Consider the following 17,637-nt stretch of genomic DNA (forward strand, 5'->3'; position numbering starts at 1 on the left):
TAATTAGCATGTGATTATCCTAAATGTTCAGATGTGTTTTGCGGACACTCCTTCCCTTCCTGCATGCACGCACACACACACACGCACGCACGCACGCACGCACACACACACGCACACACACACACACACACACACAGCCTAGATTTCAAGAGATTATAATGAGAATCCTGTTTAATTTTCTACATATTTTGATATCCCATATGTTCTGCTTCATTTAATTTTTCATGCCTTAGAGCACGGAGTATCGAAACAGCGTGCAAGGCGCCATCTCAGGGCCCGAGCTCTGTGTCTACACAACAGACAGGGGAGGGAGGAGGCTGGCGGAGACTGAGTTGTCTGGAACCTGTCTGCAGGGCCGTTGTTTCAGATCCATGTCCTTGTTGATTCGATTGGCAGGATGGAGCTTACTGGAGTGGCCTTGTGGCACACTGGCGAAGCGGGGCAGGCAGAAAGCACTGAGTGGGTACTTCTGGTACGCTGACCTATACACACTCAGCGCAGGGAGGGGGGACTGCTGCTGGTCCAGACGGACCTGTCTAGACTCCACCAGGCCAAAGTTAGTTGGAGGTGCTGGAAGGGAGAAGGGAGGGAGAGAGAGAGAGGGCTCAGCTGTTACAGTGCTGCAGTCATTAATTATATCTGTGACAGATTTGGAACAATCCAAGGCCATTTATTCTGCCTGAACTTTAATTGTTGAACACTGCATCTTTGTTCTTCCCGGGTTTTCTTTACTTGAGACTAGTTTGTAATTACAGCTGACATTTTTCTGTGCCACAGTCAAGTAAATACAAGCTTTTTATAATTCAAACATACTGTGTGATGATTTTTTACCATATACAAGTGGGTTTGTCAAACCAAGGTGCTGTGTTCCGTATGGGTTTTGCACTCAAAACTTGGTGGAACCAATGCTTTAGAAAGGGGTTATTCTAATGTTGACTTCCTTTCCTACCCAAGCTTGGGTGGTCAGACTTCTCTGGCGTCCACGCCAGCCTGTCTGGATGCCAGGAGCGCAAGGGAGGCAGGGTGGAGGTGCCCTGGCGCCCATACATCTCATCATAGAGGGTGACCAGGTAATGGGAGGGCAGCGTGCCGTGGTGGGAGAGAAGCAGCTTAGCGGGAAGGCCCTGGAACGCAACGCAACACACTATTCTACTGGCCATCCATTGCTTTAAAAGCAATGGCAGATTGCACACTGTTTCTTTGATTGATTAGCTCATTACCTCTGGGGATACGAATAATCTAGGTTTAGATTTTGTTCTAACAGACTTTTAGGGCTAACTTGACTAGCATTTTGCTAATGCTAATGATATCATGATCCTGCTGTTTAAGACTGACCTCAGCTTTCCGCAGCGCCTCTCGTCTGAGGATGACGTCTGGCCGGTGGTCCCACTGTGGCTGGTAGTCTGCACGGTTGGTGCTGTTGGCTGTCTTACACTCTCGAGTGAACTGTCTCGGACAGACAGGGTAAATAGACAGGAAGAGGAGGAGGAGGGGGTGAGAGGAGGAGAGGAGGGATTGCTCAGCCACTTAAGCATGAGCTCAGCAAAGCTCACACTTCACCATCGATCCATGCTGTTGTACAGTATTTCTAAAGACATCCCTCTAGTCAGATCCTGAAGCAGCAGCCCGCGGCCCTGCCTGGCGTCAATGCAATTAGACTGCCTCTTGAGTCTCTCACACTGGGAGTCTGTGCTGATGTAGCTTAACTGAAGCCCTCTAATTATTTTTGTATAGATTTGCAAACCGACAGAGAAGCAGCAGAACCATTGGAAACCAGCCATTGAACTAGTTTGTTGAAGATCTTTGGCTACAGAAAGCAGGAGGTACAGCACATTCTCACACTCAGTGCAGGTTTTTCTTGTGAGAATCTCATTTGGATCGAAAGGAAAGGCTGCTGTACCCACGCTTTGCTGTAATTAAAACTCTTAATAATGACTTTTGATGACTCTTGCCAAATGTTGCATTATTTGATGAATTAGCAACATTCATCACAGGCAATGCATGATAGCAACAGCAATTAATTGAAAATCCCAAAATAAATGATTAAAAACCATACCTGAAACTTCTCTTCCACCCAGTTGCCAATTAGAACATTGTTTGCATACTTCTGCTCTATTCTCCAGCCAGGTTGGGTCCATTTATCATAACTCTTTTCCTGATTTCCCATACTGTATGTGGTACTGCACATGGTGTCAAATACGTCTGATTAAGAGCTGGTTTGGTCCTAATATTAGAGCATAGTTAGATCAAACAGAACGGATGATGGTGCATTTCACCTGCTCCCATTGTGACACGGGAAGAGGAAGCTCGGTTGCTATGGATACAGCAAACATTCTGTGACTGAAACAGAATAGTGGAACAGTAGTGGAGGCAAACTGAAGGCAAATTACCTGCATTATGATAACACTTGGTGCCGTACTTTAGAATGGTGCTGTATTTTTGAATGTCAGAGAATTCTGGAGCAGTTAGCATATAGCTCATACATGCAATACACGTCTTCATTTAAATCATAATGAACATAATTGGATACATCTTTCTGTAGAAATGAAAATGAATGCCTTAACAGGTTAAAATAAGAGTAAAACATGTTCTAAGCTGTGTAGGAGTGTATTAGCTTTGCCTGTAAACAGAACAAAGTCACTTGCCAGGAACATGAAAAATCTAATCTCGAAATAATCCCTATATAATTTTAATCCAAACACCAAACATTAACATCGATTTGATCAGTTTAGTGTTTCTCAAAGCGTTTTTACGTAGTTTAAAGTTCTATCTACAGCCCATGTTGCAGATGGGAAAGTTAACCAGCCTATTTTTTTATTCCATTAGTCTAAGGAAGCAGTCTGGCATGTGATGCCATGTGACTTCCAGTTCCAGGTCCAGCAGCCACTTCCTGTACAGGATCCCAACATCCCTCAGCATGTCGTACACACAGGTCAGGATAAAGGCCGGTGGGGTCAGACGAATAACAGTGTCATCCTCCAGGAGCGGGGACACCTCCGGATCCAGACGGTCTTTGATTTTGTGGTACACCTCTCTGTTGTAATCAACGCTGAGTGTACATGCTGGCGGTGGCACCGCACCCTACACTCAGGAGGGAGGTGTTCTGGGGAGAACCACTCCTTGAAGGCCAGCCTCATCTCAGAAGGGATGTGGTTCCCCTCCAGCGCATCCTGGCACACTGACGTGTCCCCGTTGAGATACTGCAGGAAGTAGAATGCCATCCAGCCACAGAACAATATGGGCACAGCATGATTCTGCTGGTATGAAGGCAGGTTGAAATCTGCCATCTGCAAAACTGGGTAGATGAGGACCTGGGCACAGGGAGACAGCAGATGTCCATTCTTTCTCTTGGCCAGACGCTGTCACAGTATGGCTGCCAGGTTTCCCCCAGCACTATCACCCCCGACTGCCACTCTTCCTGGGTCCACCCAGAACTCTGCCTCTACCACAGACAGGAAGTGACACATTACAGTCTCAGTCATCCAGCTGAGTGGGATACTGATGTTCAGGGATAAGCCGGTATCTAAAGAGGGTAGAAAAAGGAGCAACATGTCTTTGACAACTTCACAGCCCTTTTCACTGTATTGATCTGCTTTGGAAGCGCATTTTGAGTCAGTGAGTCAGAAAGTAAAAGTTACCCAACAGAAACCACTGTGGTTTCAGCCTCTTTGGCAATGTGCCTGCAGACCTCATCTGCAGTATCTGATCACAAGAAACAGAACATTAGTGTTAGACTAGAGTAAACAGAGAATGAAGCTTTTCTTTTTTTATATTAGCAGGCCTCTATTGTAAGATAAATAAGCAACATTATCTAGACATCTGGTTTTTCTTAGGTCATCTACATGTCTATGCTAGGTAAAGCTCCGCCTTATCTCAGTTCACTGGTCACAATGGCAACACCCACCCGTAGCACACGCTCCAGCAGGTGTATCTCACTGATCATCCCTAAAGCCAAAACCTCATTTGGCCACCTTTCCTTCCAGTTCTCTGCTGCCTGCGACTGGAACGAATTGCAAAAATCTCCGAAGTTGGAGACTTTTATCTCCCTCACCAACTTTAAACATCTGCTATCTGAGCAGCTAACCGATCGCTGCAGCTGTACATAGTCTATTGGTATATAGCCCACCCAATTTACCTACCTCATCCCCATACTGTTTTTATTTTATTTACTTTTCTGCTCTTTTGCACACCAGTATCTGCATACCTGCACATGTTCATCTGATCATTTATCACTCCAGTATTAATCTGCTAAATTGTAATTATTCGCTCCTATGGCCTATTTATTGCCTACCTCCTCATGCCTGTTGCACATAATGTATACAGATTATTTTTTTCTACTATGTTATTGACTTGTTTATTGTTTACTCCATGTGTAACTCTGTGTTGTTGTCTGTTCACACTGCTATGCTTTATCTTGGCCAGGTCGCAGTTGCAAATGAGAAATGGTTCTCAACTAGCCTACCTGGTTAAATAAAGGTGAAATATATCAAATAAAAAAAAACCTAAAGCCCATCCTCCACCATTGATATACACCAGGCCCTTCCTCAGGACCAGTGAGCCAGCTGTGGGCTCATACACTCTGACTGGCACCTCAGAGAAAGTGAGTTCCGTCACATGTAGTATAGGGGGAACTGGTCTCCAGGAACCGTCTTCTGAACCACCTGGGGAACCTGACCTGATGACAGACGAACTTAGATATAAGGTTAACATGAACCATTGTGAAGTGAAATATTTTCCAATTGCCACAATATAGCTTTGCTTTTCTTGTTGCTTGCACACTAAGCAACAATGAATGCAACAACATAATGAATAACCAGTGACACAGTTAAGGTGTTACCAGAAGGTGGACTACAGTACAGTACTGTGAAAACTCTGCTTGAGTGTCCTTACCCGAACAATGACTTTGACTTTTTGTCATTTATTGTTCTCTTATCAACACCATTGAAGTTTATCAGTGGTTAGTGTACATTGAAAGGACAAACATCTTTTAAAAGAGCTGAGTTCTCTTTTTAATAGTATTCAAGTACGAGGATGTTTTTCTTTTCACCAAGGAATACATTAAATAAATTATTTTTTCAGAGACTTGAACGTGATTTGACTGCAGAAAACATCAAATAATAATCACTAACAATTCCATAGATAGATACACACCACAATTGCTATGCCAACAAACATGCCATGAACTACATGTAGTTTCCCTCGATTTGCAACCCCTTGAGGAATGTCTGAATTCATCAGCTCAGAACACAGTAGACCAATTACCAGGCTGAAATCAAGGCAGCAAAGCCAATTATTAAAATTGCAGTGATGATGTCCATGGTGCTTCTAGTGTGATCCCAGGTAGGCTACAGTAGAAATAGCTAAGTCATTAGGTATGCATGTTTTATCCAGCTGCTTTGGTTTTATTTGCCCCTCCTACATCTTTGTGTACACCCTGCTCTGACCTTGTTCTATCTAAGTGACTTTGAGTGGCAGTAACAAAGCGACATTCATTATTTTATTCCATGTATTTTATGGACTCAAGCAATTAGATACATTTAACACATATTTCACAATTAGCTATTTTTATGAATATACAGTCTCTTAATTTGTATAAACACAGGATAGAAGTTAATACATTTTTAATGTCCTTTAAAAAATGAAAACTGCTTCCACATTTATTGTGAAGCAGAGGATCTGAACTTTCACTGTTCATCTGTAGATGGCAGTGATGGCTTGAGTGATAGCAGACCATGTTCCCTAGTCTAGACAAGTGGCAACAAAATGCATGGTATTTGGAATTGAAAACATATAAATGTGTTGTTGTTTACAAAACAATTGATGTTCATAATAATTCAGAATTAAATATAAAATATATACAGTACCAGTCAAAAGTTTGGACACACATCTTCAGGTCAAGGGATTTTCTTTGTTTTTACTATTTTCCACACTGTAGAATAATAGTGAAGACATCAAAACTAGGAAAAAACACATTTGGAATAAAGTAGTAACCCAAAAAGTTTTAAAGTTTTAGATTTTATGTTCTTCAAAGTAGCCACCTTTTGCCTTGATGACAGCTTTGCATATTCTCTCAATCAGCTTCATGAGGAATGCTTTTCCAACAGTCTTGAAGGAGTTCCCACATGTGCTGAGCACTTGTTGGCTGTTATTCCTTCATTCTGTGGTCCAATTCATCCCAAACCATCTCAATTGGGTTGAGGTCGGGTGATTGTTGAGGTCGGGTTACTGGCCAAATAGCCCTTACACAGCCTGGAGGTGTGTTTGGTATGGGATGGCGTATCGCTGCAGAATGCTGTGGTAGCCATGTTGATTAAGTGTGCCTTGAATTCTAATTCTAAATGGAACCAAAGATCTCAAATTTGGATTAATCAGACCAAAGGATAGATTTCCACTGGTCTAATGTCCATTGCTCATGTTTCTTGGCCCAAGCAAGTCTCTGATTCTTATTGGCCATGAAGGCCTGATTCACGCAGTCTCCTCTGAACAGTTGATGTTGAGATATGTCTGTTACTTGAATGCTGTGAAGCATTTATTTGAGCACCCCTACCATGTCACAACACAACTGATTGGTTCAAACGCATTAAGAAGGAAATAAATTCCACAAATGAACTTTTAACAAGGCACACCTGTTAATTGAAATGCATTCCAGACGACCTGTCACGCTCTGACCTTAGAGAGCTTTTTATGTCTCTATTTTGGTTTGGTCAGGGTGTGATTTGGGTGGGCATTCTATGTTCATTTTTCCATGTTTTGTATTTCTTTGTTTTGGCCGGGTATGGTTCTCAATCAGGGACAGCTGTCTATCGTTGTCTCTGATTTGAAACCATACTTAGGCAGCCCTTTTCCCACCTGTATTTGTGGGTAGTTGTTTTTGTTTGTTGGCACTATTGCCTTTAGCTTCACGGTTGTTTTTGGATTGTTTATTGTTTTTGTCGGCGTCATATAAATAAAGGAATATGTACACTCACCACGCTGCACCGTGGTCCTCTTCATTCAACGGCCGTGATAATATAAAACATATTTTGATTTGTTTAACACGTTTTCTGTTACCTCATGATTCCATGTGTGTCATTTCATAGTTTAGATGTCATTACTATTATTCTACAATGTAGAAATAGTAAAAAATAAAAACTTGAATGAGTAGGTGTGTCCAAACTTTTGACTAATACTGTATATATCTCTTACTTCAATGCCTTGTGATTTGTAATTCTGTGCAATGTGCAAGAAAATGACAGCAACTGGAGCTGTGTTCTAGGACTAGCCAACCATTTAGCTGTCAGAGTCTCAGCCTTCGGAGAATCTGAACCCAGTACAAAGCTCTCATTGTGAAGCTGTTATTTCAACCCATCACAATTTCAGCAGCTATACCCAGGAAAAGTGACAAGGCCTGCGCCAAAAATAACATGCTGGAATCTTGTCGCAGCCCATGAATTCACTGGATTTGTTTAGAAGGTATTTATACAGGTCTTTATTTGCCACCTTGACAAGTTTCTGGGACTGACCCATTTCTGTATTGTCACAGAGAAAGATGTGATATATCAATACATCAGGGGTCTTCACAGTCCCCCATCTTCATTGTGAATACAATTAACTTATATCACATGAAGTAGTATGTAATTATGTCTGCCAGAATTATATAACCTAAAAGCTCATGGGAGGTTTACTTATTCTAACGTAGCAGGCGTAAAGGAAATACTTGAAACTAGATCTCCTACATACTTTTCAGAGGAGGTTCTCTTCTGCACTGTTCAACGAATCCAGTAAATGTAGAGGAGTTAAGATGGAGTGTCGCCTTGTTAACATCCAAAAGCGGAAGTTGCATCACAGGCTCTCTTTCCATTTCACTTGAAAACCGGAATAATCGTCTGGGGCTGTTTTTCAATGTTCAGGCCAGGCCCCTTAGCTCATGTGAAGGGAAATCTTAATGGTACAGCATACAATGACATTCTAGACTATTCTGTGCTTCCAACTTTGTGGCAACCGTTTGGGGAAGGCCCTTTCCTGTTTCAGCTTGACACTGCCCCCTGTACACAAAGTGAGGTCCATACAGAAATGGTTTGTCGAGATCGGTGTGGAAGAACTTGACTGGCCTGCACAGAGCCCTGACCTCAACCCCATCAAACATCTTTGGTGTGAATTGGAACGCTGACTGCGAGCCAGGCCTAATCGCCCAACATCAGTGCCTGACCTCACTAATGCACTTGTGGCTGAATGGAAGCAAGTCCCTGCAGAAATGTCTCAACATCTAGTGGAAAGCCTTCCCAGAAGAGTGGAGGCCGTTGTAACAGCAAAGGCGGGACCAACTCCATATCAATGCCTATGATTATTAAGATGTGTGTTTTATTTTACTTTCAGCTCATTTCCAGAGATGTTTTGAGGGGTTGGACAAGGCCTCAATATGGACTGCCATGGCCTACAAGCTAAAGGACGTTGTCAACCAACTGAAGCCAAAAGCAGAATAAAATAAATCAAATTAAAAAAAAATTGTGCTAGATGATCTTTTCTAATACTATGGCAATGTTAAATAAGTCCCATGAAATACCCACACAACAAAACAATGAATAACCAATGAATAACCCATTAACATCCAATGGGAATATGAGTAATACAATGAAACCCCAATGATATTCTTGTTAATTGGATTCCAATGAGAGTACCATTACAATCTCATGGTTTTTAAGTGTTCATGGGGGGCTAATTCACAATGGGAATCCAATGGGAATCCAATGTAATATTTCCAGTGAGAATTTTTCCTATGGGAATCCAATTTGAATTTTTCTTAAGGGAATATCATGATCATGACATAACAAAATATTTTTTGTCGACATCACAAGATCATTTTCTGGTGATCACGACATAACAAAAGGTGTTTTGTCGAGATCACGAGATAATCAAATGTACCAAGCATCATTCATTCATTTGTTCAGATGCACGATAACCATTTAAGCCCTGAACGATGCCTGACAGGCAAACTCGTCTCCCAGCTTGCTATCTATGCTGGTTGTTAGCTTGCATAACTGATATGTGGCTGATCTGATTCAATATCAGCCTCAGAGCTTGATCAGATTCATTAGCAGTCTCAGCCACTCTGTAAATTTAAAACTTATCCATAAAACATGAAGTGTCTCTTACAATTAGACACATATCTGTTATGCAAGCTAACAGCCAGCATATACAACAAGCTATCTAGCTACCAAGACTAGCCAAGGTACAGTGCCTTCAGAAAGTATTCACACCCCTTTACTTTTTCTACATTTTTTTATGTTACAGCCTGAATTTCAAATGGATTAAAAAGAGATTGGTTTGTCACTGGTCTACACACAATACCCCATAATGTCAAAGTTGAATTATATTTTTCAAAATTTTACAAATTAATTAAAAATGAAAAGCTTAAATGTCTTGAATCAATATATTCAATATGAATCGAAGTGTTCAATCCGTTTGTTATGGCAAGCCTAAATAAGTGTGGGGTGTGGCTGAAATAGCCGAATCCACTAATTTGAAGAGGTGTCCACATACTTCGGATAAACAGTGCCTTCGGAAAGTATTCAGACCCCTTCACCTTTTCCACATTTTGTTACGTTACAGCCTTATTCTAAAGTTATTTTAATTGTTTTTTCCTTCCTCATTCTACACACAATACCCCATAATGACAAAGCAAAAACAGGTTTTTAGACATTTTTGATAATTTATTCAACGTAAAAAAAATCACATTTACATAAGTATTTAGACCCTTTACACAGTACTTTGTTGAAGCACCTTTGGCAGCAATTACAGCATTGAGCATTGTAAGATGGCGCCAGAGAAGAAGGCAGACGTCTTACCTGCCCCAAGCCGATTGTGTTTTTTGGATTGTTTATTTGCATTGTTTGTAACTTATTTTTTTACTTATTTTGTACATAATGTTGCCGCTTCCGTCTCTTATGACCAAAAATAACTTCTAGACATCAGGACTGTGTTACTCACCACGGACTAGCAGAATCGTTTTTTTCCTTTCATGAATCTGACGATCCCGATGCGAAGGATATACTGCTTCCTTCAGGAACAGGCCCCGATCCCCGTGATCTGCATGAAGAGGAGGCGGAGAAAGATGGGCCAAAGGTCGGGCTGCCTTCTGAGAATTCGTAGGCGATCGAATAAACCCCCACTTTCCTCCATTCTGCTAGCAAACGTGCAATCTTTGGAGAATAAAATCGCAGAGTTACGCGGGAGATTAAACTACCAACGGGACATTAAAAACTTAACATCTTATGCTTCACAAAGTCGTGGCTGAACGACGACAATATCAACATACAGCTGGCTGGTTATATGATGTACTGCAGGATAGAACAGCGGCGTCTGGTAAGACAAGGGGCTGCGGTCTATGTATTTTTGTAAACAACAGTTGGTACACAATATCTAAGGAAGTTTCGAGCTATTGCTCGCCTGAGATAGAGTATGTCATGATAAACTGTAGACCACACTACCTACTGAAAGAGTTTTCATCTGTATCATTTGTAGCTGTTTACATACCACCACAGTCAGAGGCTGGCAATAAGATAGCATTGAACGAGCTGTATTCCGCCATAAGCAAACAAGAAAATGCTCACCCAAAGGCAGCGCTCCTAGTAGCCGGGGACTTTAATGCAGGGAAATTGAAATCTGTTTTACCAAATTTCTATCAGCAGGTTAAATGTGTAACCAGAGGAAAAAGAACTCTGGACCACCAATACTCCACACACAGAGACACATACAAAGCTTTCCCTCGCCCTCCATTTGGCACATCTGACCATAATTCTATCCTCCTGATTTCTGCTTACAAAGCAAAAACTTAAGCAGGAAGCACCAGTGACTATATCAATAAAAAAGTGGTCATATCAAGCAGATGCTAAGCTACAGGACTGTTTTGCTAGCACAGACTGGAATATGTTCCGGGATTGCTCCGATGGCACTGAGAATTTCTGCAACATACACCACATCAGTCATTGGCATCATCAATAAGTGCATCGATGACATCATCCCCACAGTGACCGTACGTACAGTGGGGAGAACAAGTATTTGAAACACTGCCGATTTTGCAGGTCTGTAATTTTTATCATAGGTACACTTCAACTGTGAGAGACGGAATCTAAAACAAAAGTCCAGAAAATCACATTGTATGATTTTTATGTAATTCATTTGCATTTTATTGCTTGACATAAGTATTTGATACATCAGAAAAGCAGAACTTAATATTTGGTACAGAAACCTTGGAAGATTCTGAATGGAGGAACTGGCTTTGGTTTTACTCACTCATTTGTGTTAATGGTGTCGTGTCTTTGGCTATGCCGGATTAATTGATATGACATGCTATTCTATAAAATAATTTCTCCGTAATTAATATCACCTGATTGAGCTAATCATGTAAATGTAATTAACTAGAGAGTCGGGCACCACAAAATAATATTTATAGAGCTGTTCTCTCCGAATAAACTCCTAAAGACATAGTAATATTTTACATCAACAGCCGTCAGTATCAATTATCGTCTTAATTCAGTCTCATCTGAAAGTTGTAAATTATTTTATCTGCACGAACCCTGGCTAAAAATATGAATCAGCAATACAAAATTGGGTTTAATTGTTTATTTACTAAATACCTAACGAATCACACATACACATAATTAAATCAGAACTTGATTACAAATTACGTCATAAAGGAAAATGTCCCTAGTGGGTGGAACAGATACGACAGCTTGTTACACAAAAGAAAAGGGGCTGGGTTGAGTGAAAGAGCGGGAAAACGGGGACAAAGGCGAAGCTGTGCTATCGTAAATACAGTATCTTGTCACGGTCTTCCTCCTCTTCATCTGAAGAGGAGAGGCGAGAAGGATCAGAGGACCAAAATGCGGAGTGGTATGTGTTCATGTTGAATGTTTAATTAAAGAAAGAACTGAACACTGGATACAAAACAATAAACAAATAAAGACCGTGAAGCTATCACAAGGACTGTGTTGACACACGCAACTAACATAGACAATCACCCACAAACAAACAGTGCAACCCAGGCTACCTAAGTATGATTCTCAATCAGAGACAACTAATGACACCTGCCTCTGATTGAGAACCATACTAGGCCGAAAACATAGAAATGCCCCAAAACATAGAAAAACAAACATAGACTGCCCACCCAACTTACGCCCTGACCATACTAAATAAATACAAAACAACGGAAATAAAGGTCAGAACGTGACATATCTTCTGCATTCTAAATGACCGCCCATTTGGAAAAGGAAAATGCAATAAATATTTACTCTGAGCTGCGCTTCAGTAGGTTGGTGGTAGATGGAAGACCGTGTTGCCAAACTGAGTCCTCTGTCCTTTGAAGAATGTCTCTGGTAGTCAATTGGATAAGTTGTAGTAATGTCGTTGTGTGATAGACGGGATACTCTGTCTGTTCCTTCTTAACCCTCGTTTGCAGCTGCTGTTGCTAACTAAACGGCTAGGAGGTATCACTTCTGTAGTGAATAAGAGTTCAAAGTTCATACCAGTCGCAACCAAAGCTCACGCTGATGTTGGCTTCATTCTGTAGTTATTATCTGAACCATTCTGACATAGGACCGACGTCCTCACGTCCTCGGAACAGGAAGTTATGTTGTCGTCGGCTTATATAGGAAGGGAGAGGAGGATGTGTTTGAAAAGTTTTATAGCCCTTGTACCTTCACAGAGGAGGGCCACTGATTGAGCAGCCTTATCTTATGAAAACCCAAATGTTACATTTTAGAAGCTAAAATCACATTTCATCCCATCACAAATAATTTAATATTCAAACATTTACATTGAACAACAATTCCATGTGAATCTGATAACTCTGATGTGTAGACTTTCCACTGTAGAGTTTGTCATCTTATCATTGATGAAAATGTCTCAGATGAAGACTGAACTGACATCATATTCATTAAGTACCACCGCATATGTTCAATTGTTCAGATTACCAGAATATAGTTCATTTCCCCCCACCTACTGATGTTCCCAGAATCTCTATGTTAACCAAGGGTTTTGCAAATCTAACCTCAGTAGGGTAGAGAGAGGAAAAAGGGGGAAGAGGTATTTATGACTGTCATAAACCTACCCCCCCAGGCCAACGTCATGACAATGGTATTCTTCCAATGATCTTTCTAAGGCACTTTCTAGTTGAAGGTATTGGTTTGCTGCTTCTAGAATAAAGAAGTCCAAATGACCTGTTGAGAGCAAATTAATTGTTGACAACCTTTTTCACAAAGTCCCAGATTTATATGCTATGAATCACATGACCTTTCATATTCATCAACTACTTCATATTACAGAGTCGGTGGAGAACTGGGGTCCCTTGTGGGGCACATCAAACTTTATGTTTGAAACTGGGAACCACACATTACTTAACTTAGTTAGAGGCACCCAGTGTGTACGTCAGCAAATTGCTAAGACATTTGTCATCTTCCGACAACTACCACTTTAAAAAAAGAACATCTCAAAAAGGGACACCGTGTCAGTGATTTTTTATTTTAATCTATTAAGGGCTTCTCTTATGTTAAAAATGCTGAGAAATTCAATGATTCTGTCACCTTGATTCTGACTAACCTTATCTATTCAACAAGCTCTAGAGGTTGCTAATGTCAATGTTGTCCCAGACCAACTGATGTTCTATTCCACAGCAGCATTTTAAAAAATAAAATACAGATTGTTTTTATTGATTTGTTTTTCATATTTTAAAATCATGTGAAATGATGTCAATATCACACTTGTCAGGGCCTGAAACTTTTTTTTATTCCATATTCACAAAAATGTTGATAAATCAATATCACCAATATCACCACCGACTAGTAAGTTGCTCTGGATAGGAGTGTCTGCTAATTGACAAAAATGTAAATGTCATTTACACTTCGAATTGAATTTCAACACTATTGGATGCATGCTCATATACTAAAATAAATGAATTATGCCCTAGTCTATGGATTTCACATGACTGGGAATGCAGATATACATCTGTTAGTTTAAAAAAAAGTAGGGACCACAATTTGCCTCATGCAGCGCGATACATAGAGTTGATCATCTTGTTCAATGGCTGTGCGAAGTTGTTGGATATTGGCGGGAACTGGAACACGCTGTTGTACACGTCGATCCAGAGCATCCAAAACATGCTCAATGGGTGACATATCTGGTGATTGTACAGGCCATGTAAGAACTGGGACATTTTCAGCTTCCAGGAATTGTGTACAGATCCTTGCGACATGCATTATCATGTGGAAACATGAGGTGATGGCAGCGGATAAATAGCACGACAATGGGCCTCAGGATCACAGTATGTCTGTGCATTAAAATTCCCATCGATATAATGCAATTGTGTTCGTTGTCCGTAGCTTATGCTTGCCCATACCATAACCCCACCACCACCATGGGGCACTCTGTTCACAACGTTGACATCAGCAAATCACTCGCACACACGACGTCATACATGCTACGCTGTCTTCCATCTGCCCGGTACAGTTGAAACCAGAATTTGTCTGTGAAGATCACACTTCTCCAGCGTGCCAGTGGCCATTCGAAGGTGAGCATTTGCCCACTAAAGTCAGTTACGACGCCGAACTGCAGTCAGGTCAATACCCTGGACAACGACCACGCAGATGAGCTTGTCTGAGATGGTTTATGACAGTTTGTGCAGAAATTCTTTGGTTGTGCAAACACACAGTTTCAGTCTTAGATGATCCCGCAGGTAAAGAAGCCGGATGTGGAGGTCCTGGGCTGGCGGGGTTACATGTGCTCTGCGTTTGTGAAGCCGGTTCGACTTACTGCCAAATTCTCTAAAACAACGTTGAAGACGGCTTATGTTAGAGAAGTGAACATTCAAATTGCTGGCAACAATTCTGGTGGACATTCCTGCAGCCAATTGCATGCTCCCTCAAAACATGAGACATATGTGGCATTCTGTTGTGTGAAAAAACTGCACATTTTAGAGTGACCTTTTATTGTCCCCAGCACAAGGTGCACATGTGTAAGGACCATGCTGTTTAATCAGCTTCTTGATATGCCACATCTGTCAGGTGGATGGATTATCTTGGCAAAGGAGAAATACTCACTGGGATCTTGTATTTCAGCTCATTAAACATGGGACCAACACTTGCATTTTGTGTTTATATTTTTGCTCAGTGTATTTGTTCTGCTGTTTTCTGCAGTGGCGGTCATCACACATGGGGTTGGCCTTCATGTTCATAGTGGGGAAGAAGTCCTGCATAGTGTTGTAGCCCAGGTATTGGCTGTAGTAGCGATGTGTGGGTAAAATCGGCAGGATACAATAGCCATACTACAACCTATGTGTTGTGATAGTTTGCTCCATAACCTGTTAGTCCTTATGCCTTGACATCATGATATATAGGGCTATGGCCGAGACAATAAGTGACACAGTGACCATATCAATTCAACCACAGCTTTGTTTCATCACAAAACCGGAGAGCAACATCTGTCCGATGAAATCCACAAAGCATATTGCAAAGATAAACAGGTACATTACCTACAGCATGGTCAAGCAAGTTAATGTTTCCCACATTTTCAGACTACTAAACAACTATTGATTTAGAACCACAGAGATTTAGAGCAAGTTGCATTGAAAACAGGCGCTGCCTCCACCATTCCAGCACCATTTCAACAACATCTAATCAACTATGCTTAGTCTAATACAGTGACAACCTAAAGATACCAACAATTATTTAGCCCAATCAATGTAAGCTATATAGGATGTGGCTGTCCATGGCACTGATTTATGTGTGTGTGCAAGTAGAACAAAACATGTTGAGTCACCTTACTTGTAGAGAAATTCCAATGCCATCCTCCTCTTTCATCAATCAATCAAATGTATTTATAAAGCCCTTTTTACATCACCTTATGTCACAAAGTGCTATACAGAAACCCAGCCTAAAACCCCAAACAGCAAGCAATGCAGATGTAGAAGCACAGTGGCTAGAAAAAACTCCCCAAAAAGGCAGGAACCTAGGAAGAAACCTAGAGAGGAACAAGGCTCTGAGGGGTGGCCAGTCCTCTTCTGGCTGTGCCGGGTGGAGATTATAACAGTACATGGCCAAGATGTTCAAACGTTCATAGATGACCAGCAGGGTCAAATAATAATAATTACAGTGATTGTAGAGGGTGCAAGAGGTCAGCACTTCAGGAGTAAATGTCAGTTGGCTTTTCATAGCTGATCATGCAGAGTTAGAGACATTATGTGCGGTAGAGAGAGAGAGTCGAAAACAGCAGGTCAGGGACAAGGTAGCACGCCCGGTGAACAGGTCAGGGTTCCATAGCCGCAGGCAGAACAGTTGAAACTGGAGCAGCAGCACAACTAGGTGTACTGGGGACAGCAAGGAGTCATCAGGCCAGGTAGTCCTGAGGCATGGTCCTAGGGCTCAGGTCCTCAGAGAGAAGAGAGAAAGAGAGAAAGAGAGAAAGAGAGAAAAAAAAAGAGAGAGAGAGAGAGAGAGAGAGAGTGAATTAGAGGGAGCATACATAAATTCACACAGGACACCGGAAAAGACAGGTGAACTACTCCAGATATAACAGACTGACCCTAGCCCCCCGACACATAAACTATTGCAGCATAAATGCTGGAGGCTGAGACAGGAGGGGTCGGGAGACACTGTGGCCCTGTCCAACGACACCCACGGACAGGGCCAAACAGGCAGGATATAACCGCACCCACTTTGCCAAAGCACAGCCCCCACACCACTAGAGGGATATCTTCAAACCACCAAACTACTATCTTGAGACAAGGCCAAATATAGCCCACGAAGATCTCCCCACGGCACGAACCCAAGGGTGGCGCCAACCAGGACAGGAAGATCATGTCAGTGACTCAACCCACTCAAGTGACGCACTCCTCCTAGGGACAGCATGGAAGAGCACCAGTAAGCCAGTGACTCGGTCCCCATAATAGAGTTAGAGGCAGAGAATCCCAATGGAGAGAGAGGAACAGCAGAGACAGCAAGAGCGGTTAGTTGCTCCAGTGCCTTTCCATTCACCTTCACACCCCTGGGCCAAGCTACACTCAATCATAAGACCTACCGAAGAGATACATTTTCAATAAAGACTTAAAGATTGAGACTGAGTCCACGTCTCTCACTTGGATAGGCAGACCATTCCATAACAATGGAGCTCTATAGGAGAAAGCCCTGCCTCCAGCTGTTTGCTTAGAAATTCTATGGACACTAAGGAGGCCTGCATCTTGTGACCGTAGCATATGTGTAGGTATGTACGGCAGGACCAAATCGGAAAGATAGATAGGAGCAAGCTCATGTAATGCTTTGTGGGTTAGCAGTAACACCTTGAAATCAGCCCTAGCCTTAACAGGAAGCCTATGTAGAGAGGCTAGCACTGGAGTAATATGATAACATTTTGGGGTTCTAGTCAAGATTCTAGCAGCTGTGTTTAGCACTAACTGGAGGTTATTCAGTGCTTTATCCAGGTAGCTGGAAAGTAGAGCATTGCTGTAGTCTAATCTGGAAGAGACAAAAGCATGGATTAGTATTTCTGCATCATTTTTGGACAGAAAGTTTCAGTTTTTTTCAATGTAACGTAGATGGGAAAAATCTGTCCTTGAAACAGTCTTGATATGTTCGTCAAAAGAGAGATCAGGGTCCAGAGTAACGCCGACAT

At 41.7% G+C, this 17,637-nt stretch overlaps 1 protein-coding gene and 1 pseudogene across 1 annotated transcript; both read right to left on the reverse strand.

Annotated features, from left to right (window-relative positions):
• Nucleotides 1-289: 289 nt before the first annotated feature.
• On the reverse strand, nt 290-2,188 carry LOC139369853 (cilia- and flagella-associated protein 107-like). Its single transcript, XM_071109134.1, has 4 exons — nt 2,057-2,188; nt 1,336-1,446; nt 950-1,124; nt 290-570 (listed from the first exon to the last, which is right to left on the reverse strand). Exons 1-4 carry the CDS (start codon nt 2,186-2,188, stop codon nt 290-292), a joined length of 699 nt encoding a protein of 232 aa, XP_070965235.1.
• A 550-nt stretch (nt 2,189-2,738) lies between these two features.
• LOC139369854 (arylacetamide deacetylase-like 3) lies at nt 2,739-5,318 on the reverse strand (annotated as a pseudogene).
• Nucleotides 5,319-17,637: the final 12,319 nt, after the last annotated feature.

The sequence above is a fragment of the Oncorhynchus clarkii genome, chromosome 17, assembly GCF_045791955.1.
Source record: "Oncorhynchus clarkii lewisi isolate Uvic-CL-2024 chromosome 17, UVic_Ocla_1.0, whole genome shotgun sequence".
NCBI classification, from domain to species: Eukaryota; Metazoa; Chordata; class Actinopteri; order Salmoniformes; family Salmonidae; genus Oncorhynchus; species Oncorhynchus clarkii.